General features: G+C 51.1%; 1 protein-coding gene across 2 annotated transcripts in view; it reads right to left on the bottom strand.

Moving 5' to 3' along the window:
* Positions 1-1,073: 1,073 nt before the first annotated feature.
* ZBTB49 (zinc finger and BTB domain containing 49) overlaps positions 1,074-25,334 on the bottom strand; it is a 28,259-nt gene continuing 3,998 nt past the window's right edge. Inside the window, exons 2-8 of one of the 2 annotated variants that reach the window (XM_045474557.1) lie at positions 21,576-21,746; positions 18,232-19,331; positions 15,718-15,764; positions 8,192-8,265; positions 6,302-6,384; positions 6,048-6,209; positions 1,074-2,214 (exon numbers count right to left, since the gene is read on the bottom strand). In XM_045474557.1, the coding sequence (XP_045330513.1) occupies positions 1,541-2,214; positions 6,048-6,209; positions 6,302-6,384; positions 8,192-8,265; positions 15,718-15,764; positions 18,232-19,331; positions 21,576-21,727 (2,292 nt within the window). In that variant the 5' untranslated portion in view covers positions 21,728-21,746 and the 3' untranslated portion in view covers positions 1,074-1,540. The remainder of the gene's footprint in view (positions 2,215-6,047; positions 6,210-6,301; positions 6,385-8,191; positions 8,266-15,717; positions 15,765-18,231; positions 19,332-21,575; positions 21,747-25,334) is intronic. The other variant, XM_045474558.1, reaches the window with a different exon arrangement.

The raw sequence follows: 25,334 nt of genomic DNA, 5'->3' as shown, positions 1-25,334 counted from the left end.
GAGGGACTGAAGAGTGGGACAGAGGCAGGAGGGGAACAGAGGGAGGAGGGGGCAGAGGAAGGAGGGGGACAGAGGGAGGAAGGGGACAGAGGGAGGAGGGGGACAGAGGGAGGAGAGGGACAGAGGGAGGAGGGGTCAGAGGGAGGAGGGGTCAGAGGGAGAAGCAGGACAGAGGGAGGAGGAGGACAGAGGGAGGAGCAGGACTGAAGAGGGGGACAGTGGGAGGAGGAGGACCGAGGAGTGGGAGGTATGGAGGACACGTGGAGGAAGGAGGAAGTTCCCACTCATGTGGGACCAGCAGGGTTCAGGTTTGTTCCCAGGCACCCTTGCGACAGAGCAGGCTCTCACCCTGAGCAGCCACGTGTCTCCGAGTAGGACGGGAGGACACGCGCTCGCTGACCCAGACTTGCAGGACTACAGGCCCGTTGTGCCGGTGAAAACCCGGAAGCGAACCCGACTCTGACTTCAAAGCGGACCTTCCAGTCTGCAACCATGCTGCTTCCCCACGAAAATCCGCGCCCGCCCGTGTCTCTCACGGGCTGTGTCGTCCCCGGGTTACAGATGGTGGACGGTGGCGGAATCGGGGTCCTCTGTGCAAGCGGCCTCACGTGCCACGCGGGGAACTGCACTTTCACGGGTGTGAGCTCACTCGGATAGCCTAGTGACGAGTCTACGGACACAACGCGCTCTGTCTCGCAGAGGCCAGCACGTCTGCTGGGAAGGGGAGGGGGAAGCTCATTCAGGCGCCCGCCTAGCAGGTGGACCTGGCAAGTATCCAGGGGGATGGCGGCATCTCTCGGGCCTTGCATCGGTGCCACAAGATTCTTACCTCATACCGCAGAAAAGAAAACCCAGAGGAGATCCTGGGGGGCTGAGCAGCTTGCCTGTGACGCAGGCAGCAAGCGGGAGCCAGGACTCGGGCCCTGTTCCGGTGGCTTTGGAAGCCCACGGCCCGGGGCGGCTGGGCTGAACCCAGGACTCATCCCCGCAGGGGGAGCCCTTCTTGCCGTTTACTTTTATACCCACCGGGGTCTTTAAATGAATGAAAATGCTGGAGGAAACACACGACATTGTAGAGAAAGTCAAGTTTCATTTATTCCAATTAAATTATAGCACGGGTTTCATATACAAATAAAATTTTTGTGTAAATTAAAGTACAAAACGCTACAAATTTCAATCATGTAAAAATGCAAAAATATTTGTGTTTCTGTATGTTTTCCCTCGAACACGACTCGGGGTGCAGCAGGGGGCCCAGAGCGTGCCCGCCGTCGTGCCCGGCTGATGTCAGGGGGCCGGTGTCTCGAGCCGGTAGCTGCCGCCCCTGGAGCCCTCCGGTCCCGCGTCTGTGTGCGCGGGGAGCCGGCAGGCCTTCCCAGATCCTGGGCTCCAGATGCTTCCGGTTATCAGCCACCGGCGGCACAGGGGCGGTCACACGATCCTCGGGCTGTTGGGAAGGGGCCGGGCCCCCTCCCGCGGCGCGGGGACGCGCCTGCCGAGCCGAGAAGATGCCGCGGGTGCCGGGCCGGGCCGTCGCCGGCCGTCACTGGTCCAGCTCGTTTTCGTTCTGCAGCGTCTTCATGGCCAGCCCCCAGAGGGTCATGCTGGAGAAGAACTGGCCCTCGGGGTTCCTGTAGGGCGTGGAGGCCGCGCGGCCGCCCGGCCCGTCGCCGCAGGGGTTGTCCAGCGCGGCCGGGGACGAGCGGCCCAGGGACGGGCTGTCGGCCGGCAGCGGCTGGTCGCCGGCGGAGGCGGCCGCGCCCGGGTAAGCGAACGTCTGCTGCGGCGCCGGCTGCAGGGGGCGCTTGGCGAGCTTGCCGGGGTCCGGACCCAGCTTCTCCGGCCCGCCGGCTCCGTGAGGCTCGACCGCGGCCCGGAACTTGCAGTAGGGGCCGGCAGCGTGGCCGTCAAATTCCGTCACGGACTCTTCCACCGGGTGCGCGGGGAGCTTGAGCGACGCGGGCATCAAGGCGACAGGCACGTCCTGGGAGAACGCATCCGAGCCCTGGGACTTCTCGAGGTCGGAGGCGTCGAGGGCCTGCGCCAGCTCGTCCAGCGCGTCCCGGCGCGCCTCGGGCCTGCAGTGCGTCCTCTTGTGCCGCCGGAGGACGGCGGAGCGCGTGAAGCACTTGCTGCACACCTCGCACGCGTACGGCTTCTCCCCCGTGTGCGTGCGCACGTGCCTGCGGAGGTCGCCGGAGCCCCCGAAACACTTCCCTGCGAGAGGAAAAGGATGTCCTTTCAGAAGCCGGCCTTCCGGAGGCACCGCCCCGCGCCCGCCCCCTTCTAAAACCCAGAAGGGCTCTGCTTCCACTGCTTTCACGGGCACGGAGTCGGGCACGGAGTCGAGCCCTCCCGTCACCTGCTCGCCCCGGAAGATGCTCGCGTTCTTCTCCACTGCGTCCCTCCGACCCGCGGCCTTTTGGCGGCGGGCCCCTCAGCGGGAGCCTTCGAGGGACTCTGTGTCCCCGCAGGGGAGCGCCTCGCCGGGTAAGCCGAGGTGCCAGCCCCTGCCGGCCCGTGCCGGGAAACCTCGCCCGTTTTGTTCAAGTTTTCGCAAATCTAACGTGGCCGATCGACAATTTAGAAACAGCTTTTTGCTTTCAACATAATTTTACATACGCTTCTCCTGGTTCTAGTTCCATCCTGTGTATACGACAGAGGTGGGGGGGGGGGGTCGACTTCCATGATGAGAGTAGGTAAGATCGGAAGACAGAAACCAACGGAGAGCCTTCCAGAAGACATCACATGTTGACAGAGGACTGAGAACTACGCAGTTACGTAGATGCGTATTTAGAGCTTCGCCCTGACCCGTGTGAACGCGTGAACGTGGAACGCTCAGCTCCGCAGCGCCCGCCCATCAGGCAGACCAGGCGTCGACGTCCATGCGTTACAGGTGTACCCTTCCCCACGCAGGATACCGAAGCTCGCCACAGTGGCCACAGTGACCCTGCGTCCTCACGTCTACACCGTGCCCTGTCAGGCTCAGTCTCTTTCACTGAACAACACCGTTTGCTATGCTGTCGCTACACCACACAGTTTACATAGACACGTGATACGTCGTGGACTCGAGGCCTCAGAACCCCTCCTCGATCTCCTGCACGTGTGGGCGGTCTCCACCTGTTTGCTACTATACTTCGTGTTCAGCCACCATCTTTCTTTACACTGTTTAGGATAAATTCTCAGTAATGGAATTACTGGGCAGATGGGAATAATCTTTTCTAGGGTCCTGAAGACGTGAATTTTAGCCACAGTAGAGTTCCCCCAGGAGAGGACCGTGGCTAGTCTCTCTCTTTTATCCCAGAGGCAAGACAGGGGGCCAGACTTCACAGCCATCCTTGCCGTGAGGACACCACGGGGCAGCACCTGCCTCCTGCCTGGGGAATCCGGTGAGAGCCGGCTGGCCGTGCTGGTGGCAGAGAGGACGGTCGCCGTGCACGGCTGTGGCCCGCAGTCCCAGGCAGTGCAGGACGCTGCGTTTCCATGGACTCAACGAGGGTGCTCACAAGCGAGCTGCCTGGAGCCATCTTCAGTCCAGCCTGTGAGGACTGGCCAGAGGGGCGATGAGACCTCAACAGAGACAGTCTCCTGGGAATAAACTGCTAAAACCCAGGGCTAGAGGAAAATGCATGTCTGCACCTTGGAAAGTGCAGAGAAATGCTGGGAAAGGAAGAAGAGGGAAGGGAAGGAGGAGGCAGTCTGGGGAGGGAGAGGACAGAGGGAGGAAGGGTGGAGGAGGGAGAGGGAAGAGCTCTCTATTCACTGCAAAGCCCAGAATGTGAAGCCATCTTAAAACTGAACCTGTCTTCTGAACTCAAGGAAATGAAAACACACACCCACACAAAGTAGTACGCCGATGTTCGCAGCGCACTTGCTGAGTGAAAGCAGTCATGAAAGGCCACATGCTGAATGATTCCGTTTATACGAAATGTCCAGAACAGGCACATCCAGAGAGAGAAAGCAGATTAATGGTTGCCTAGGCTGGGGCGTGGGAACGAAGAATGACTGCTAGTGGGTGTGGAGTTTCTTTCTGGGGTGATGAAAATGTTCTAAAATAGACCATGGTGAGGGTTGGGTTGTGCAACTCTGTGAGTAATATACCAGAACCACTGAACTGTTCGCTTTAAATGGGTAAAGTTGGGGCGCCTGGGTGGCGCAGTCGGTTGAGCATCCGACTTCAGCCAGGTCACGATCTCGCGGTCCGTGAGTTCGAGCCCCGCGTCGGGCTCTGGGCTGATGGCTCAGAGCCTGGAGCCTGTTTCCGATTCTGTGTCTCCCTCTCTCTCTGCCCCTTCCCCGTTCATGCTCTGTCTCTCTCTGTCCCAAAAATAAATAAAAACGTTGAAAAAAAAAATTAAAAAAAAAATAAATAAATAAATGGGTAAAGTTTATGGTATGGGGCTTTTACCTCAATAAAGCGGTTACAAAATTTTGAACCTGTCCTATAAGAACGAACATTCTTGCGCTCTCTTTCTCTTCCCCTGGCCCCAGGCTGACCTTATCAGAGTCAGAAACCATGGCTAGTGAGGGGAGGGAAAGGGCTGGAAACATAAGTTGAGGCAGGCAGGGTCCTCCTCTGCTTCCTCCTCTACCGGGGTCTAAGCCAGCCCTAGCCGGGGAGGGAAGAGAGAATTTAATCTTAAATCAAGTTGACAGCTGTAATAATCGTTTGGAACTGACATTTTAAATTAGTGGTTTGAGACTGCATTTGTGATTTAAAGTAACAATTGCTTTCCTTTTCTTTTTCTTTTTTCTCTTTTATTAAGAGAGAGAGGGAGAGAGAGAATCCCAAGCAGGCTCCACACTGTTAGCCCAGAGCCTAACATGGGTGGGGCTCAATCTAACAAACCGTGAGATCATGACCTGTGCTGAAATCAAGAGTCAGGCGCTTAACCAACTGAGCCACCCAGGTACTACCAATTTTATTTTATTAAAAAAAATTTTTTTTTTAAATTTATTTCTGAGACAGAGAAAGACAGAGCCCAAGTGGGGGAGGGGCAGAGAGAGAGGGACACAGAATCCGAAGCAGGCTCCAGGCCCTGAGCTGTCAGCACAGAGCCTGACACGGGGCTCGAACTCACGGACCGCGAGATCATGACCTGAGCCGAAGTCGGACGCCCAGCCGGCTGAGCCACCCAGGCGCCCCAATTTTATTTTTAAGAGTAATGAGAAGAGTCATGGAGTTGCCTAACTTTGTATCCAGGAGATGAGATCTGTGTACAATTTAAGTGGGAGACAAAAACAAAGGTACTTTCTGGCTACAGCCCAGAAGTCCTGCCCTGTTCCAGATTCCAGCTCCAATTAGGAGGAGGCGCTCCGAGCAGAGCCCAATTCCAACCTTCCCACAGCAGGACTCTGGACGTTCTCCCCGTCTGTTCCACACAGGAAGTCGTAAAAATCGTTACTCACTGATTCCTCCATGACTCAGTCGGCATGGTGAAGTGCTCGTCACAGGCACGCACGTGTACACACACACACACGCACACCCTCTCTCCTCCAGAGGCTCAAACCCTCCACGATCACAGGGACACAGGTAACTCAGAGTCCGCCCTCCCTCACCCGGGCGGCGAGGCCCCTCAGAAGCGAGGGCCGCCAGCCCACCCTCCCTTTCTGGCCACTTCGCTGCCGCGTCCTTGCGGACAGAAGCGCCCTTTGCTTCACCGCACGTGACCCAGAAGCCCTCCCTCTTGACCCTGCCACGTGCTGGAGATGCTCCAGCAGGACAGTCCGCCGGCAGCCCCCAGGCCCTGCCGTCGAGGCGGCTGTGCTGACGCCCGCTGCTGCACACCTCGCCCTTCCACACTTTTCTGTCTACGCCCCGCGGACCCGGCCAGGAGCCCGCGGCAGCCGGACTCGGCCGTGCCCAGAGCACCTCGGGGCAGCTCCGCGAACGTCTGACACGCGAGCCCAGGGAGGGATGAGAGGAGACCCCGCGGGAGGGGGCGAGGGGACAGCACCGCGTCCGTGTCGCCCCCGAGGAAAGGGAGGTGAACCACGCAGTGACAGGGCGGGCACCTGGGGGGCCGCGTCCGCGGGCGTCACCCACTCACCGCAGGCGGGGCAGCCGTACGGCCGCTCTCCCGTGTGCCGGACCCGGTGCTTCACCAGCTTCCTCCGCATGTTAAAGGACTTGCCGCAGTCGTCACAGGTGAACACTTTGTCGGCCGTGTGCGTCTTTCTGTGCTCCTTCAGGTTGCTGAAGTTACTGAAGCCTAGAGAGACCACAAGAGGCGTTCGGCTCAAGGACCTGAGGCCGTTTTCATCAGCGGTCTTCGAGAAAGAAAAGGAAAACGCTCAGCGGTACCTCGCCCACAGATGTCACACAAGTGTGGCTTCTCTCCCGAGTGAATAATAATGTGGCGCTGGACGTCACCAGAGGCTGCGAACCTGCCGTGACATTCGGAAACCCAATTAAGAATTTCTTTCCACATTGGTGCACATCTTTACAATTGCAAGTCACTGAGGGGGACGGATGGGCTGCTCCCCACATCCCTGCAGAACGAACCAGATGTGGCCTGATTTCATTTGAAATGTGCATTTTTAAAAATCTTTACTTTTTTTCTCTTTTTTACAAGAAAGTAGAAAATGATGCAAGTGCTTTGTTTCTGAATGACTTTTTTTTTTTCTACCTAGTTTCGTCACTCTTTCTTCTTCAGAGATGGTCACTGAGTTGGCTCAGGGAGGTCTCGGCCACAGAAACACGCTTCCTTCCCACCACACCTAGTTGTACAACTGGTTCTGTTTGCAACAACACGTGTGTGGACATGGTTTTAAATACATGCCTTGCTTTTAAAGGGAGTCCAGAAGGCTCACATTTAACCCACGTTGTAAAACAAGGCCAAAGGGAAGTGACACCATCTGAAGAAGCGGGGGCTCACTCCGGAGGCGCCCGAGGCGAGGGGTGTGCGATACCCCCGGCACGAAACGTGCCCACGGTGCTGAAGCGGCCACGGCAGAAAGGGAGACGTGCCAGGCCAGGCAGCCTTTCTTTCTTTGTTCTCTCCCATCTGCAGACAGTGGTTTTCCCGGACCTGAACAAGGGGTTCCTCCAGCGTCCCCACAGCACGTGCCGCACCCCATACTGGAGGACTTTGACTCAAACTGTCCCCAAAGCCGTCTCTGCCCACCGCCCTTGACTATGAATTTATCGGAGGCAGAACCTGTACTGTTTTTTTTTTCCCCTTCTCTTTTTTAACAAAGGCTTTACACCCACCGTGGAGCCCACGTGGGGCTTGAACTCACACGTGAGCCCACGTGGGGCCCACGTGGGTCTTGGTCTCACTCTGAGACCAAGACCTGAGCTGAGATCAAGAGGCTGATGCCTGGGGCACCTGGGTGGCGCAGTCGGTTAAGCGTCCGACTTCGGCCAGGTCACAATCTAGCGGTCCGTGAGTTCGAGCCCCGCGTCGGGCTCTGGGCTGATGGCTCGGAGCCTGGAGCCTGTTTCCGATTCTGTGTCCCCCTCTCTCTCTGCCCCTCCCCCGTTCACGCTCTGTCTCTCTCTGTCCCAAAAATAAATAAACGTTGAAAAAAAAATTTAAAAAAAAAAAAAAAAAAAAAAAAAAAAAAAGAGGCTGATGCCTAACCCACTAAACCAGCCAGGGACCCCTATACTGTTTATGTTCCCATCACAGCACTTAGCATACAGCAGGTGCCGAACAAATGTTGGTTAAATAAATGAATGACTGAAGCGCTGTGGCTGGTGCCTGTTAAAAGCGTGCAGACTCCAGACAAGCGGCCCAGGGAGGGCAGGAAGGTCCCCACTGCGACTCTGTCACAAGTCACAGCCCTGCCCAGCTGGCCACTCGCACTGCTGAGCTCTCAAGGCCTGTTTCTGACTCAGCTCAGGGCCCTTCCAGCCCTTCCTGGCTGCGAGTCTCATTGCCCACCCCATGACAGTCACCTCCTCGTCCCCATGGATCTATGATCTATGTTAACAGACATTCTTGGAATGAATGGAAATTTTAGTATAATTTTGTTTCATGTAAAATCCCATTTCCTAAGACTCTGTGTCCTAGATTTTCTTTCTCTTAATGAACATTTCTCTTTCTTTTTGTTATGGAAAAGCCGGAGGGTCTGACTTTACCTGCGTTCCTTAGCTACGCGGTGAGCCCACAGGTGGCCCAGAGAACACCGAACTCAAAGACAGACACGAGTTATTCTTTACAAACAGAGGAACGAGCCCAGCACTGACCTCTTTCCGCAGATTTCGCAGATGTATGGTTTTTCACCAGAGTGCCGACGTAAGTGAGTCTGCAAGTTACCCGCCTGTAAGAGAGGGGAGGAGAAAACGCATGCCAGTAATGACCAGTTTTCTTGAAGGTTCTGTAAATTCAAAAGGAAAACTAACAGACTGAGCCAGGTCCTGGTCCAACTTCCAGGTGAAGATTACATATGCACAGCTCAAAGCAGCCGCATGCAGGGAGACCAGGGACAGCCCCGTCCTCACTCGGGGGCCTGGGCCTGCCCGGCAATCTGCAGATCGCACGGACATGCCTGATGGCACACTTCTGACCCCAGTGCTCCCTGTGAGCCCCTGGCTTGTCGCCTCGCGGGTACGCGCTGTGCTGCTTCCCCGGCAAATGGGCCCCTCACACTGTGGGGGCTGCTAAGCTTGCATTTCAAACAGACCTCGGTCCGCTTTACCTGGTGTTTTTAACTTGGACCATCTATACGCAGGCATCACTTGGAAACAAAGCATCTGTCTGTACTTGGTTATTTCAGGATTCCTTGTTTCTTTTTTAAAAACATGCTTTGGTTCGTAAAGAAGGTAAGACCCGTGCAAACAGCACTTCCCCTGGGCTCTGTTGTACCGGACTGGGCTGTCCTTTCTTTTACCTTTGTGCAAAAACGCAAAGCAGGAGACTCAGGAGCCATTTCGCTGCTGGGCCGTTTATGTTCCTAATTGCTGAAACTAGCAGGGCTTCGCAGAGAGTAACTTATTTCTTTTTTTATTTTCCTTTCATAATTGAGTTTTTATTGCTTGTTCTGAGGATCAGTACAGACAATTCAATTTGTACACAATTCTTAACGTACGTACCGAGAGAGAGTAACTTACTTAAATGGGGATCGCAAAATAGGTTTCCATGCAAAGATCAATAGGAAATCAATATTAACTTGCCTCAAGTACACTAAAATTGAAACTGCAATCGCCTTATACTAAAAAAGCTCCTGGCTAATGTTTCAAATTAGGATTTGAAAACAAAATCCTCCACTGCTGGAATTTAATAGACTCAATCTGTCATTTCCCCTCCTAATTTTTTACAGTGTTCTGTTATAAAGACACTGAAACGAATGAATGTGCCCGAGGGTAGTAATGTGCCGGCATTATGCACAAAATAAGCCAAAGAGAGAGAATGAACAGTAATGGCCAACTAACAAATTTGGCTTTGTAAATCTGCAAACTAGATTTTAAATAAAATGCAGGCAGTTCACGGTTATACGTTTGAAGATGGTCTGAAGTCCACTTCTGAGTGGAAACTTACAGGTAGAAAACGTGTGGTCTGTGGATTTCATGTTACAGAGCATGGAGATTCTGTGAGTCAGGCTCTGGGAGATCACACAGTTAGGTACTTCAGAATATGATAAATATGGCTTCGAAAAAACTCAGGTTTATTTGAGGTAACTAAAGAGGAAGGATTTGGCAAAACATTGGTAAATACCTAGGTTTTAACAGAATGACTATCGACAACAATAAAACAGTAAGTGTCAACAGCCGTATACGTTTCGTCTGCCTGCCCTTACACACATCACTAAGCTGCTCTTAGTAATTAGATCTCTCTTCTAGATGAAAAACTCAGATTCAGATAAATAAGTAACTGCCCCTGTTACACAGCTGGGCCAGAAAGTAACATGGGTTTGTGGGAGTCTGAACTCACAAGTTTCTGTGAATAAACTGGCTTGTGTTGACTATTCCGTACAAGAGTCACTTGGCTGTTGGGGAAACAGCTCCTGGGAGGTGAGATAATGTACCACTGACTGTTTTAAGTCAGTCAATCCCAAATTCCAGAAAAGCGCATCAATTACATAACAATTTGAATAGCACCATCGGCTCATCTGTTAAATTAGGTCCTTCTTTTTTTTTTTTTTTTTAAATTTTTTTTTCAACGTTTTTATTTATTTTTGGGACAGAGAGAGACAGAGCATGAACGGGGGAGGGGCAGAGAGAGAGGGAGACACAGAATCGGAAACAGGCTCCAGGCTCTGAGCCATCAGCCCAGAGCCCGACGCGGGGCTCGAACTCACGGACCGCGAGATCGTGACCTGGCTGAAGTCGGACGCTTAACCGACTGCGCCACCCAGGCGCCCCATAGGTCCTTCTTTTTAAGTTACTTTGTAAATGATGTATCACAACTGAAATGCATTCTCTGAGTCAGTGCTTAGCAGCACTGAGCCCTTGCTTTTTAACTGAAGCGTCACAATTACTCGTTTTCAAAGCGAGTATAATCAAATGATCTTCCACTTAACATAGTGTAATAAGCAGTAGTAAAACAACCCCTTGAAATTTTTTTTGTAGCTCTTTAGTAAATAGAAATGGATCATGAAAATCTTCCCCCAGATAAAGGAGCACATATCGATCTGGCCGATGGTATAAAAGCAGAGGAAACACTGAAAGATTCAGGCAAAAAAGTCCAATAATGCATTCAACGATTTATGCCAAATGACACAGCAAACCGGGACCCAGAGTACTTGACCTTTACTGAAGCCTTCACTCTCGTGCTCATTACATGCTAAGTACCTGGTCCACATCTCGGATGGAACTCTCTAGCAAGCGGTAGTAACAGTGACTGCTACCGATGATTCGGAGGTTACCAGGAATGAAGCGGCTAAGTTAGCAGCCGCAGACAACTTGTCACCTAGTCACAATTCCCTTATAAAGTAGTAGCATCGCGGTCTACGGAAAAGCAAACGGATGCTCTGGAGGGAAGTCATCAGCCTGGGCTCCGACAGCCGGGATCAAACATCCTGATTCAGGTCTGTGGACTCCCAAGCCTGTGGCATTCACTGTCTGTGCTCAAGAACCTTAGCAGCAAAGGAGGCTCTACTCCTTCTAAGCAGATATTTTAAATTAGGAGGGAGCTGTCAGAACTGTGAACAGAAAAACTCTGCTGCAGAAAAGAACACCTGACTTGAGTAATTTAAAAAATAAACCCTTTCTAATAGGCACGAGGCCGTGAGCATTTAAACACGAGCAAACCAAACACATATTCTCTATCAGAACACTTTTCCAACGGCAGCTGATTATTCATAGAGGAGTCATACCATCTTAGAGATAAAAGGGATCTCAGATCTTAAAAGTCACCTAGTTCAGGAGTTTTGGGACTTTAGGATTTCACCAAATAACAAAAGTTAACAGGGAAAAAAAATCTGGAGATTAGCACAGAGATGTCTCCTAAACAACGGGAGTGTGGGACATACCACCTCACGGCTCAAAATTCAACAACTTAGGAAAAGCTCATCAAAACACTCTTACTCTTGCATTTTCCCCTGGACGGGCCCAAACCCTGTCACCTGTCAGGCTGTGTCCGTGCCCGGGGGGAGCACACTGATCTCCAGGTGGGCCCCCTCAGTTGCGCCCCACACACGGGACACCTCTTTCCGGAAGGCACCGACTGCACCGGTCACTCCAAGTTTCCATTCCTGCCTCTTTGGAGAGACGACACAACTCCAGTCCTCTCCCGAAAGACAGCTCGGTGCACAAGGTTTCCTCTTCCCGTTTCTCGCGTCACAGATGTTCCAGACCTGCCCCTACCTCACGTCTCCTCCGGGTGCACCTATGGGGCCGGGTTCTACCCCGCACGGACACCCTGCATTCGGACAGAGCCTCACTCATACTCTAACGCATGCGGGACCCCCAGTGCTGAGATCCGCGCACAGACCGTGTCCACAATTATATTAACAGGTGTCGTCTGTTGCCACAGTCTCGAATTACGGTAGCTTTGCAAAGCTCACATATCGTACTGCTTACGGACTCAACGGCAAGGTTATGGGTAACTTTTGCCCCCCCCCCCCAAGACTGACTCTACTAAATATAAATTGAGGAAACAGCATAAAAGATTAATTCTCATTGGTGAATCTGTTTTCTCACTTCCGAGACTTCCAGAAGGGAAAATATTTACAAACTCCCTTCTACCAAAGCAAACATTCCAGCAACAGCATGGGAGCACTCCAATACACTGTAACCGCAAACATCTGCTCCACCTCATTCTTATTCGACACATCTCCAAAGGCAAGGGAATTAAAAGCAAAAATGAACTATTGGGCCCTTCTGAAGGTAAAAAGCTTCTGCACTGCAAAGGAAACAATCAACAAACCTAAAAGGCAACCGATGGAATGGGAAAATATATTTGCAAATGACATATCAGACAAAGGGCTAGTATCCAAAATCTGTAAAGAGCTCACCAAACTCCACACCTGAAAAACAAATAACCCAGTGAAGAAATGGGCAGAAAACATGACTAGACACTTCTCTAAAGAAGACATCCGGATGGCCAACAGGCACATGAAAAGATGTTCAGCGTCGCTCCTCATCAGGGAAATGCAAATCAAAACCACACTCAGATATCACCTCACACCAGTCAGAGTGGCTAAAATGTACAAATCAGGAGACTATAGATGCTGGAGAGGATGTGGAAAAACGGGAACCCTCTTGCACTGTTGGTGGGAATGCAAACTGGGACAGCCGCTCTGGAAAACAGTGTGGAGGTGCCTCAAAAAATTAAAAATAGATCTACCCTATGACCCAGCAATAGCACTGCTAGGAATTTACCCAAGGGATCCAGGAGTGCTGATGCAGAGGGGCACTTGTACCCCAATGTTTATAGCAGCACTCTCAACAATAGCCAAATTATGGAAAGAGCCTAAATGTCCATTAACTGATGAATGGATAAAGAAATTGTGGTTTATATACACAATAGAATACTATGTGGCAATGAGAAAGAATGAAATATGGCCCTTTGTAGCAACGTGGATGGAACTGGAGAGTGTTATGCTAAGTGAAATAAGTCCTATAGAGAAAGACAGATACCATATGTTTTCACTCTTATGTGGATCCTGAGAAACTTAACAGAAGACCATGGGTGAGGGGAAGGAAAAAAAAAAAAAAAAGGTTAGAGAGGGAGGGAGCCAAAACATAAGAGACTCTTAAAAACTGAGAACTGAGGGCTGATGGGGGGTGGGAGGGAGGGGAGGGTGGGTGATGGTCACTGAGGAGGGCACCTGTTGGGATGAGCACTGGGTGTTGTATGGAAACCAATCTGACAATAAATTATACTTAATATAAAAAATAATACAAAAAAGAAATTAAAAAAATTGAAAAAATGACTGCCTGCCGTAAGGCGGAGATGGTCAGCGGGCGCTACTTACAAAGTATCCCTGTATCCACAACGCGACAGCTTCCTCAATGCCAGAGACCCCCAGGCTTATCAAATGTCTGCTTGTCTTTGGGGCTCACCTGAGCGATCTCGTAACATACTTCACGTCTTCATCACCCACCCCGAACACCACTTCTTCCAGGCAGAGACGAGCACTCGCTTCTCTTTGCCCATGCTGTTCCCTATGCATATTTCCCCAGCACACCCCACGCTTGCCACAAACACTTATTACTGAGTGGTTTTTAAACAGAAGTCCTTGTTCACAAAAAATTTCATAATTTCACTATGAAGTAAAACAGCAATATGCATCTGAAAACTGCAAGTATACATAATCCTATGTTCACAAAACTCCGACAAATCACCGACCCCAGCAGAGGAGGATTTCGGGAGCGGCAGTCATCAGGGCCACCTTGATGGGACTCCGGAGGGCAAGTGCAGGACGAGGTCTGAGCAGCGGTCCTCAACCTCAGCCACACTTCCAAATCGCTGTACTAACACATCCCTACACCCGGGCCGCACCCCAAAGCGACCAAATCAGAATCTCTGGAGGCCAGACCTGCCATCGATGCCGGGAGAGGAGGCTGAAGGCTGACTACGGACGCTTCAATGTCCGGTTCTCTCTGATTAGCAAAGAAGGGCCAGGGAAGGATTCCATGCAAGGAGAGGACAGACCCTAAGCCGTCATCACATTTTAAACGTCCGAAGGGCTTTCGTGTCCACTGTTTCATTTACTCCTCCTGACACTTGCATGAGGTAGTACAATCCTGATTTAAGAATTAGGACAATGTGGGCCAGGGAGTGATGGCTGCTAATTGTTAATAGTCATTAGTCCAAGTCTTAGGTTCTCCTCCACCCCAAAGCTGTGAGGTTAAGATGGTGGTGGGGGGAGGGGGGTGCCCTGGGAAGACTGGTTTGCAAGAATGGAGAGGGCGGCCCTGGGACGGGAGATAATGACGCCCCCTGAGTACGAACTACGTGCCAGGCAGAAAGGAGTTCTTACTCCTACCAGCTCGTTTACTCCCCACATGCTCCCCAGGGTCAGTCATCTCCTTTCCCTGGTTTCACAGACAAGGAAGCTGACGTTGCAAAGGGTGGGGTGGCTTGCCCTAGGTCACTGAGTAGCAGGCCAGGGGCGGGATCCACATCCACACTGCCCATCGTCGTGGCCACAGCTCGGAAGCCCCAGGCGAGGCCATCCTGAAGCCGCCAGGGCCTTGAATAACTGCCAGCTGGAGGAGAGAGGACTCCCCTCGCTTCTCAAAAACCTATTGGATGCAGTGTGGGTGCCAGAGTTCTCCTGGACGGCAAGTGTGGACTAAAGACGCAAAGGCAGGGGTCCGGACTCGGTGAATCCCTGCAGGCAGGTGGCAGTGGGAGGGAAAAGCCCCTGAGGGCACAGGTTTGGGGGTTGGGGGGGAGAACGAAGGGGACCCCGGAGAGCTGGCTCCGTGGGGGACGTGCCAGAAGACGGCACCGCCACGGAGGTTCCGTGCCCTGGGGAGCGCTGCGGCCAGCGCTGTGGCCTGGAGGGCTCTTGGGTCAGGGCCCAGCCCAGAGTCCTGGCCCCGGTGACACAGTGTCTGCACGAGCTGCGACCGGATCTACGGCACCCGCCAGTGGAACGACGGCGTGCGGTGGCTGTTTCCTCGGCGGGCCCATGTGCCCGGGGCCGAGCAGCCGGCCTCACCCACCCTCTAAAATGCCAGCGCCCGGCACATGACAGAGAAGCAGGGCTCTCCCTCTACTTCAGAAGTGGGTTGCCACCAGTCTACGTTCAGAATTTCCTCTAACACGTTAACTCTCTAGGGGGTGTTTACGTCCAGCGCCCAGATCAGCACGCATAGGAGGGACCAAAACACTGGCTGGATGGGGAGACTTTATACGTGTCCCAATGATCATTAAACAGGGGTCAGCTGAAAGGCGGGCCAAGCAGGAACGAGAAATGCTTGCTCTGTTCCCCGCATCCTAACAACTGATGTGCCAGCCGGAGGAAGGGGACATTTGTCCTGGACGCAGCCCGGCACTTGCGGCCTCCAGGTGGGTGGGTGCTCACTGTGGTTTACCGGAAAGCTCGTTCACGAAAGAGAAGAAACATACCAGGATCGGACCCATCCTTAAGTGGGGGGGAAGTTCACACCCTTACAAAAAATGCTGTTTTTCCCCTGATGATCTAAAAATTTGTTTTCCTTAGAAATTATTTTCTTCCGATTTAGTGTGAAGTCAACGTTACAGACACCACCAGAGGTTTCTCTCAGAAGTCCAAATGTAGGTCTTATTTGTAATAATAATAAAAAAAAGCACTGGGTTTCGGGTTTCCAATTATTAAAGTAAATAAGAGTATTCCCACCTGAGAGAAATGTTTCCCACAAATGTTACATTCAAAAGGTTTCTCACCTGAAACAAAACAAAATAACAACTTGTAAAATCATTAGTCACATCGGCACCACAATTTTGTTTAAAATGTTTACACCATCTCCGCTGCCCTCTCAGAAGGCAGCGTCGCCTTCTTTCCCAAAGTACGAGCGTGGGCAGAGTCCCCACGTCCTCCTGATTGTCCCGCACCCCCCTGGACGGCGCAGAGGCGACCTGCCGGACAGCAGCGGCTTGAGTCCTTTACCACCAGTTTCCGACACGGCCCGGGAGCCTCATTCGCACCACACGAGGCGGCCACACAGGGGTGGACTTCCAGCGTGCCGGGGAAGACCCCTCTCCGCCGCCTTTCGGTGGCTGACGCGCACTTACAGGGGAAAACAAGATTCAGCAGGGAGATGCGCTTCCCTGGCCACCGCTGGCCTCTGCGTCCTGGAACAGAACAGACGGGCGACCTCTGTCCAGAGTGGACGCCACCCCAGGGGAACCACCGCAGCTCTGACCCGGCATAGAGAACAGGAAAAGCGTACTTCAAGGTACCCCCTGTGGCCTATAAAACCTACTATGCTTTGAAGACCAAGAATCCCCCTCAAATCAAGTGGTTTCATTAAGATTCTTTTTTTAAACATGAACGTTTCCCTTCTTCCTGTGTTGCTGAAGTTTGGCACCTTGCTAGCTCGCTGAGCTCCTGCCAGGATATTTTTTGAGTTGAACGGCTTCCTAAAACTGTTCAATGGCTTCCTCAAGGACAAGCCGGAAGTTCCGACCCTGAGTAATTACAATCACACGAATCCTGTATTTGGTGTCTACATTTACGTCTGAAATTATGGGGAAGACGATAATGTCAAGTGAAAGACCCCATTCTGAGTTACAACAGTTTGAAACGAGAGGTCACCAGTCGCCGAGACTCACGAGTGACCGGGGCCAATCACCCTACGCCAGGGGGCCTCCCTTTCTGCTCTCAGGACCCCTTTGCACTCTGAATAACTGATGGCCCTAAAGAGCTTTGGTTTACATAGGCTACATCGGTGGGTAGAGCCCACGTCAGAAATGGAAACGGAGACCTTCAGAACACGCCATCAGACCTCTCGGCGGCCACCAGAGCGGCCGCAGCCTTTAGCTGACTCCACTGTGCGCCTGGAGCAGGAAAGGAGAGGGCAAGTAACATCGCAGACTCTGATGGAAAGAGTTCAGGCCCCACAGACCCCCTGGAAGGGCTCCCCAGACCGTAATCAGTGAACTGCTTGCCGCCTTCCCAATTTCTGTCCCCTTCAACACCTGTGCCATGGCTGTGTGATACTGGCATCCGAAGATGTTCCTTCAGAACAATGTAATTTGTTTCCTTTAAAGCTAGAGAGAGATGTTCTCAAATAAAAATCATAACGATCGTTAGGCTCCAGGAAATTTAAGCAAACAGAATGACCTAAATAAAACAAGTTTTTTTCAGGCAACGCTGAGCCAACGACACTGCCTTCACATAATTCTGAACCACTACCACCAACGAAAGCACTTTACATGCAAACACATGAAAACGAAGGGCTGCCATATAGAAGTCCCTCGATAATGCAACGAGGTAGCAAACACCTAAGCCCGTGGGCAACCCAAAGTGGTTAACAGAATGGCACGTGGACATGATCACAATGGCACAAGCACCTTAAAAGCAGTTATGCTGGAAGCACCCGTTAGCATATTACTTCTCATGCTTATAGGGGAGCTGTCATTAATTCACGTGCAGTAGAGTCACCCAGTTTAACTACAGGAAGGAAAGTAACACGTAAGTGTCGTATAACGTAAGTCGTATAACATATAAGTGTCGTATAACGTCGTATCTGTGACACTTAGCATTTGGAAAAAATAAACTTTCTCGAGAAAGGACGAGGTATGAATTAAGGGACTAAGCCTCTGAAAATTCAATGTTCAAAATGGAAGAATTACCATTTGAAAACCAATTATCAAAAGGTTAAAGCTGATCCTTATTAAAAAGTGTACCTCTTCCTTCCAAACCGCAATTTGAAAAAATCTGATATTAACACGGCTTCCCAGAGACCTTTCACTATTACCCTCAGTTATTTTGGTCTGGATGAACCTACAACATCATGCTTTAAAAAAATATAAAGTTCATCTAATTCTAAAGAGCAAATACAGCTTATCCGTTTTAGAACATATCTGAGATTTTCAGCGCGTCAAAACAATTCGCTACGTTTCTTCAAAGCTGGAAGGTTTATCACACAAAGCCACGATTAAAAACGAAAAGTGTGCCATCTTTTGCAACTGGTTCTACGAAAGCGTCTACAGAACTCCGAGATCGTTCTTTAAGAGTAATCACCAACAACGTCAGAGAAAAAGCAGCTAACGCTCCTGGATTTTCTGGGGGATTATCAATGGCGTCATCGAGCAACAGCAAAACTTCTTACAAAAGCAGAGCAGGCAGTTGTGTCTGAGCGTCTGGGTCAGGTCCTTTCCTTTGCCTGCGGGCACTGAATCAGTGTACCTGTGTGAGACCGTTTGTGAAGCTCCAGGTTGCTTGGGTGTTTAAAAGGTTTCCCACACAGTTCGCACGCGTACTGTCTCTGTGGCTGGAGCATCTGGGACTGGTCCTCCAGCGCCGCGGGGTCCTCGGGCCGCTCCGTGTCGTTCACGCAGTTCGAGTGCTCAGAGCCGATGAGCTCCCCGCCTCCTCGTCCCTCAGCACCGGGGCCACCGGCTTCCTCCCGCGCATCTCCGCCGGCAGGGCCTGCCCGCTCGGTCACACCGTCCTCCCGCCGGGCTTCAGACGCCGGCTCCGCGGGTGTCCGTGACCTGAGGAAGTTGAGCCTCTTCAGGTGGATGGCCTTTTTGAGCCTCATCTGCTTGGCCGGGGGCTGGCGTGTGCTGTCGGACTCCGGGTCCGGGTCCGGCTCACTCAGGGGCGGGGCCGAGCAGTGCGGAGGCAGGAGCCCCGCAGGCTCCGGCCCACATGCGGGCCCGCCGGCTGCGCCAGGCTGGCGCTCCCCGGCACCGAGGCCCGTGGGGGTGCTGGACGGGAAGGGCGCCTCGCCCACCCTCCCATGACCGGGACAGGCAGCCTGTTTATAGTACTGCTTACTGTAGAAGTTTCGGAGTTTGTAGCAGTAGCTCTGCCTGAGAGGCAGCTCTGGGCCGCTGGCCTCTAGTGGACCGGGCACCGGTTTGGGCGCTTCGCCCGCAGGGTGATGAAGATTAACTGACGGGGGAGCGTGAGAATGGGGTTCATCCAACACCTTACTCTGCTGAACCTCCGCGGGACACTCCTGCAGCAAAGGAGGAGGGTAGTTTTCGCTGACGACACAGTTAGCGTCAGCAGCCAGAGCGCTCTGCAGGGAGAACGTACTGTTACAGGACACGCCAGGGGGCTGTTCCACAGCGGCTGATTTTAAAAACGTGTGACACAGATTCAGAACGTTTTGAACCTGCAAGCACTGGGCTATGTCCAGCACTACTCGTATGTTGTCCTGGTTAAGATCTAGATGGGACGTGTACATGAAGTCCAGGATCTGTCCGATGCCGCTGACGTTTTTAACATCCAGGTGAAAAACATCACTTTTTTGGCCTGAAGAATTCTGAAAGAGGCTCCTGATAAGAGAAAGGATAGCTGTTTATAGTATGATTACTTTTTTCTTATGAATAATACTCATGTTAATATTCAAGAATACTATCCTGTAAATGCTCAGATTTATTTTTTGTTATTAATTTCACTTTACAGAGAGTGTGAGAGGGGGAGAGGGGCAGAGAGAGAGAGAGAGAGAGGGAGGGAGAGGGAGACAGAATGTTAAGCAGGCTCCGCGCTGAGCATGAGGCTCAATCCCATGACGCTGGGATCATACTGGAGCTGAAATCAAGAGTGGGATGCTCAACCAACTCAGCCACCCAGGTGCCCCTACATGCCAAGATTTTTAAATGAAGTACATTTTAATCCTTTAAAAAGTGTTGGCAAGCTGTTCAATAAAGCAATTCAGATGAATTAAATTAGTGTGCTGGATATTCAACCTTCCAAACAGATCTCAAAGTAAAATTCTGAAATATACTCATTGTTCTTTTCAAAGTATAATTATCCATATGTATGATCGATTGCATACAGATAGAGTATTTCATGTCTAGTCTGGCAAATTATATTTCAGACCATAAAACACATAACAAAAACATTTCCACATCTAAGTGCCTTAAAAATGTCTAAAAATAAAAACAACTATAAGAAACCAACACTCGACACTCATTCTTTTAATTTTAGTTTGTTTGATTGTGGCAAAATATACGTAATATTTACCATCTGGTCCATTCCTAAGTGGTTAAAAATGTTAAACATAGTTCCAACGGGAAATCCAGTGGCATGAAGTACATTCACATCGCTGTGCCCCCATCACCACTGTCCATTTCCAGAACGTTTCATCTTCCCAAACCGAAACTCTATACCCACGAAACAATTTTCTATCCGCCCCCCCGCCCAGCCCCTGGCATTACCACTCTACTTTCTGTCTCTGTGAATCTGACAACTCTAGGGACTTGATATACACTCATTTTGTAATCAGATCTGTTAGAGGTTTCTCTGCAACCCAACGGCCCACAAGCCAGCAGTGAGAACAAGAGGAGCCCCAGGAGTGAAGGAGGGAAAAGGGCACAACGCCCACGCGCTTTATTCTGCACCCGCGTCAAGTTCCAGGTGAACGAGTTTGTGCTGCATCTAAACCACCAAGCTGGGTCAGGTACGTGGTCTGGCAAGTTTGTGGACCTTTTCCCTAATCCAATCACCTGCTTCCCCAAAATAGCCTTCAGCTCTGTTCCTGCCTGAGGGAAGCACAAATTAAAAAGGGGCAGGGAAAGCAGAGTCTGGGACCAAAGGGACAGGGACAGGGACAAAAAGGGCTGATTACCTCAGTGAGCTGATCCGTTCATTACAACGTGTACTTAAACCATGGATGATGGCGGAGGTTTAATTTGACGGACAGATTAAGTCAGGTTCCATATACGATTTACAAGAGCAATGAAACGGTATGCATTTTAAGGGGAAAAAAGGTACCAAAAAAAAGCTTCAGTGCTTACAGAGAGATAAATCTCAGCTACTCAGAAAATGTACGTAGAACACTTAACTCCAACAATGTCTAACAATCTAAAAATGAGTATAGGAAGAAATAAATTCAGTTCAAACCTGTTTTCTTAGACTATTCCAGTGAAAAACAAAAATGAAAATATTTTAATAAAAAATCAGTATGTAGGGTGTTTTCCCCCCTTCAGTTTCTTTTTTTTTTTTTTTTTTTTTTTTTTTAAATTTTTTTTTTCAACATTTATTCATTTTTGGGACAGAGAGAGACAGAGCATGAACGGGGGAGGGGCAGAGAGAGAGGGAGACACAGAATCGGAAACAGGCTCCAAGCTCTGAGCCATCAGCCCAGAGCCCGACGCGGGGCTCGAACTCACGGACCGCGAGATCGTGACCTGGCTGAAGTCGGATGCTTAACCGACTGCGCCACCCAGGCGCCCCTCCCCCCTTCAGTTTCTTATCACAAGAAAGTTCTCACCAGGAATTCTATTCTTCAATCTTTTTACCACAAAAGGGTAAGAAATACATAGAGAAACCTGACATTGATTAGAGCTATTAAAGACAAAGTGGCAACACACTTTCAATCAGCCCAAACAGTTTTTGGTCAAAAGGCTCTTTTCCTCTCAGGCTGCTCTAAATACAAAAAGCAAAACTCGCACCAAGCGCTACAAAAGGTAAGAACAGGTGAAATCCAAGGAGAGAATAAAATTTAGTCAACATACATCCACGCTACAAGAGCTTTTTCTCCATACGGTTAGAAGAACAAAGTCTACAACACGTACCTGAAATACTGACTGAACGCTGCTAGAACATTCTTATGCGCTTTAAAGCAGACCCCTTTCACCACCAACATGCAGTCACAAAGCAGGCCTTGGATACGCTGCTCGTGCAGTTGCTGAAGGAGGTGGCAGCTGTGGGTGGCAACCGGGTCCATGCTCAAACACCCGGGAGACCTGTGAGGAAGAGCACGAAATAGACCGTGACCCAGGGGTGACTGGGAGCTACGTGGCCCCAGGACCCGCGGACTGGCCTGCGGTTCAGTCATGGCTCCTTCAAACAAACCAACAACAAGCATAAAAAACCCTGGGTCTTAAGCATCGAGACCGGTGCAGTTTCACAGAATTACCTGCAGTGATGCAAATGTTCCGCATCTACACCGTTCGATACAGCAGCCTTAAGCACTTGAAATGTGGCTGGTGTGACTGAGGAACTAAACCTTTAATTTATTTAAAGAGCCACGGGATTTGACAGTGCAAATGTAGACTACGACCACGATAATGCTATATGTGTTTCTCTTGTTTCTACTGTGGAATAATTCAACAACAACAAAGCGTGTGCATGTAAACACTTAGAAGGGTAGAGAAAAGCCAAGTGGGTAAGACCAATCCGTATTTATTGAGCGCCTATACGTGGGGCGCTGAATTAGAAGGTGAGGAAAATTAGGAACTTACCTGCAGAAATAAGGTGTAAGTCAAAACAAATTAACTTCCATCACGAGACACTAATAACAAAGATATCACAAAGCAGCACGTGTACTCGTCTGCTCCTTCCTGCCTCTCTGACGGGGTGCTACCTTAGCAAATACCCGCCTTGCACGTACCCGACGTGCACAGACTAGAAAGCGTTCGGCGCCTGCTGAGCTTGAGAGCGCTGAAGCCAAGGGAGTGGCAGGACATGATGTGCTGTGTGTGTCAGTGCTTGTATGTGCATACGAGAGAGAGAGAGAGAGAGAGAGAGAGAGAGGGAGGGAGAGAGAGAGAGAGAGACAGGGAGAGGGAGGGAGAGGGAGGGAGGGAGAGGGAGGGAGAGAGAGAGAAGGGGAGAGGGTCAGGCCATGTAGAATCTTACAGGCCTTTTCAAGAACGCTGACTTTAAGACTGAAGGAGATGGGACACCCTCTTTCAGACACGGAAGGTCTCACATCTCTTCAACCTCTCTGTGTGCCAGGTTCTAGGGCTACAGCAACGAACCAGCAAACATACCAAGTCCCCGCCCTCACGAAGCCTAAATTCTACTAAACACACACACACACACATGCACACACACACAAGTACACGACACACAACCACGTAAATACAGTGCTCAGACACCTGAATACACAGGAGAGGAAGGCACGGGTTCATGCCAGGAGCACAATCCAGGGAGACACGCTGAAGGGAAGAGAAGTCGTGGGGACAAATGAAGTCAGCCTGGGGCAGGCGTGTGCCGCAATGGCCGTGTGCAACGGTGTGGTCTCTTCGTTCGCTTTCATCCTCAGTGCAGAAGCATGATGGAAAAAGTCACCAAACCACGAAGCCAAAACGAAGCTTTTGAACACAGCCCCTTCTCCCATCGTGATCACCATCGCCTTATCCCCTCCCATGCCCCCTAGGTGCCCACCAAAATACGCTACCTGCGGCTCCCCAGACAAGCTGTGTTGGGGAGAGTGCGGAGCCCCAGCCACTGCTCATGACCTACGTGACTTTGGGCAGTGACTATCTCCATGTCCACATTCCTCACCCTACCTCACGGGTTACGGAGACAACTGTGAGAACCCACATGAACATCGAGAACAGCAACAGACATATTAAGTATTCAACAAATGTTCTCTCTAAAGAGCACCCAGAGACCCTGTGAAAAGTCCCGGTTCCTGGACACCGTCTGGGTTTTGTCCAGTCTTGTTCCAGCTGGTCCTGGGGCAGGCAGATTACAGGACCCTGCCTTGCTGTCTGCCCCCAAAGCCCTCGGTTCTGATACTTCCTGTCCTGGGAATACTTTATCCACACTGGACTCTTCCAAATATCAGGGCTCTGCTGAGCTGTCACCATCTCCTAGAAGCCTTTCCTGCCGTTCGGAAACGTGTTCCTTCCTCCCCAGTGTTTCCTCAAGTCTGGGGTCCCCCCTCTGCAATCGTACGGCACCCCACACCTGCCTCCCCAGATAACCTATCCTTATGTTCCATCAGTTGCGTCTCCAGCTCTGCTGTGAGCTCTGAGGGGACCACCTTATTCACCTTTGCCTGGCACAGAGCAGACACTCACCCATTAAGATCCACGCTGGCTAACCTCTGCTGCTAACGAACAACAGTTAGTGATGTCTCTTTACGTCTTTTTGACACCCCCCCTCCAGCCCCACAGCTACTCTTCTAGGCCCTTTCCCTTCTCTTCATTTCCACCAGGTCTGTCTCCCTCGTCCATAAAAGTGACTGTGACCTGACTTCACCAAGAAGGTTGAGTCCACAGATAACTTGATGTAACCTGAGTGCCTTTAAATTATTTTCGTAATTCCAATTTTCTCGCTCGTCCCTCACTCGACCCCTTCAGCTTCACAGGATGAAGTGTGCCTTCCTTGCAAAGCCAGCTTTCCTCCTCCCCTTGCCCCCACCACGGCCTCCCCCAGCACTTGGCTTCATTCTCGGCTTTTTCACTGCTTTGCTCTGTCCCCACCTGGCCCACCAGTTCCTGCGAACACACCAAGATTGCCTCGCGTTGAAAAAAAGCAGAAGAAAACAGGACAACAAAACCGTCCCTCTGGGCACATCCATTCATCACAGCGCGTTTTCTGACACCCCTCAAAGCAGCCACTCCACGTCCGGCTCTGCTTTCGGAGGACTCTATTCTCACCTCGCGTCTTGCTACACACGTGCCCGCAGGGGCCGCTCCCCAGCTACAGCCTGTGGGGTGCGGTCTGCGCACCTCCCTCTGGACACGCCTGCCTCCCCCGGGGCCCTCCTCTTACCAAGCCCCTGATCTGCTCCCTCTCTATCCTGTACGTCCTCCTCGGCGAGCCCCTTACCAAGCGGTAATGTCCCTTACGATTCAGCCCCTGGGCCCCCTTCTCTGTCCCATGAAAATCACATCTACTCCTGGCCTTCATCTGCTCGAAGCAGACAACCCCAAAATGGGACACTTTAGCTTTGACCAGTAGCTCCAAATGTCCAACTTTCTGCAAACCATCTCCACTGTATGACCCCTCGACTTCGAATCTCTAACACTCACCCTCAGCTCTACACCTCATTTGGATTCCCCTATTTCTTCACGGAAAGCTTAGTTTCTGACATGTAAAGCTTGGGGTACTGGCATGATCTCCTGGTTTGAGATCAGGGTGGGATTCAAAGAAAACTAGCATTAGAGGTGATGTCACCTATAAAGAGCAACACTAAAGCAGGGGGAGAGGGTTTTATCACTCAGACCAAGAATACAGAAAGGGGAGCGTTATGTCAGGTGGTGGGGCAGTGCCCCATGTTAAATCTTCGAGGGTACCGAACAGCCAAATGATAGAGTACTCAGTTACCTACCCCTGCCCCATCAGTTGCTTGAAAAGAAAAGGATTACTGGCTTCTTGTTATTACCTATCATTCACTATTTTCGGGCCAGGAACTGTGTTAAGCACATTCTATCCATTAACTCCAATAATCCGACAAGAACCCTATTATCGGCCTTTTAGAAGAGACGAAATTAAGAAATGGGGAGTTTAAATATCCTGTGTTCCAAAGCCAGGATTTAAAGCCTAGTTCCTAACCCTGGAGCCCATGCTCTGGTGCTATGCTACATCCCACGAGA

This window comes from Leopardus geoffroyi, chromosome B1, assembly GCF_018350155.1.
Source record: "Leopardus geoffroyi isolate Oge1 chromosome B1, O.geoffroyi_Oge1_pat1.0, whole genome shotgun sequence".
In the NCBI taxonomy this organism is placed as follows: Eukaryota; Metazoa; Chordata; class Mammalia; order Carnivora; family Felidae; genus Leopardus; species Leopardus geoffroyi.
This window is presented reverse-complemented; position numbering and strand designations above follow the sequence as displayed.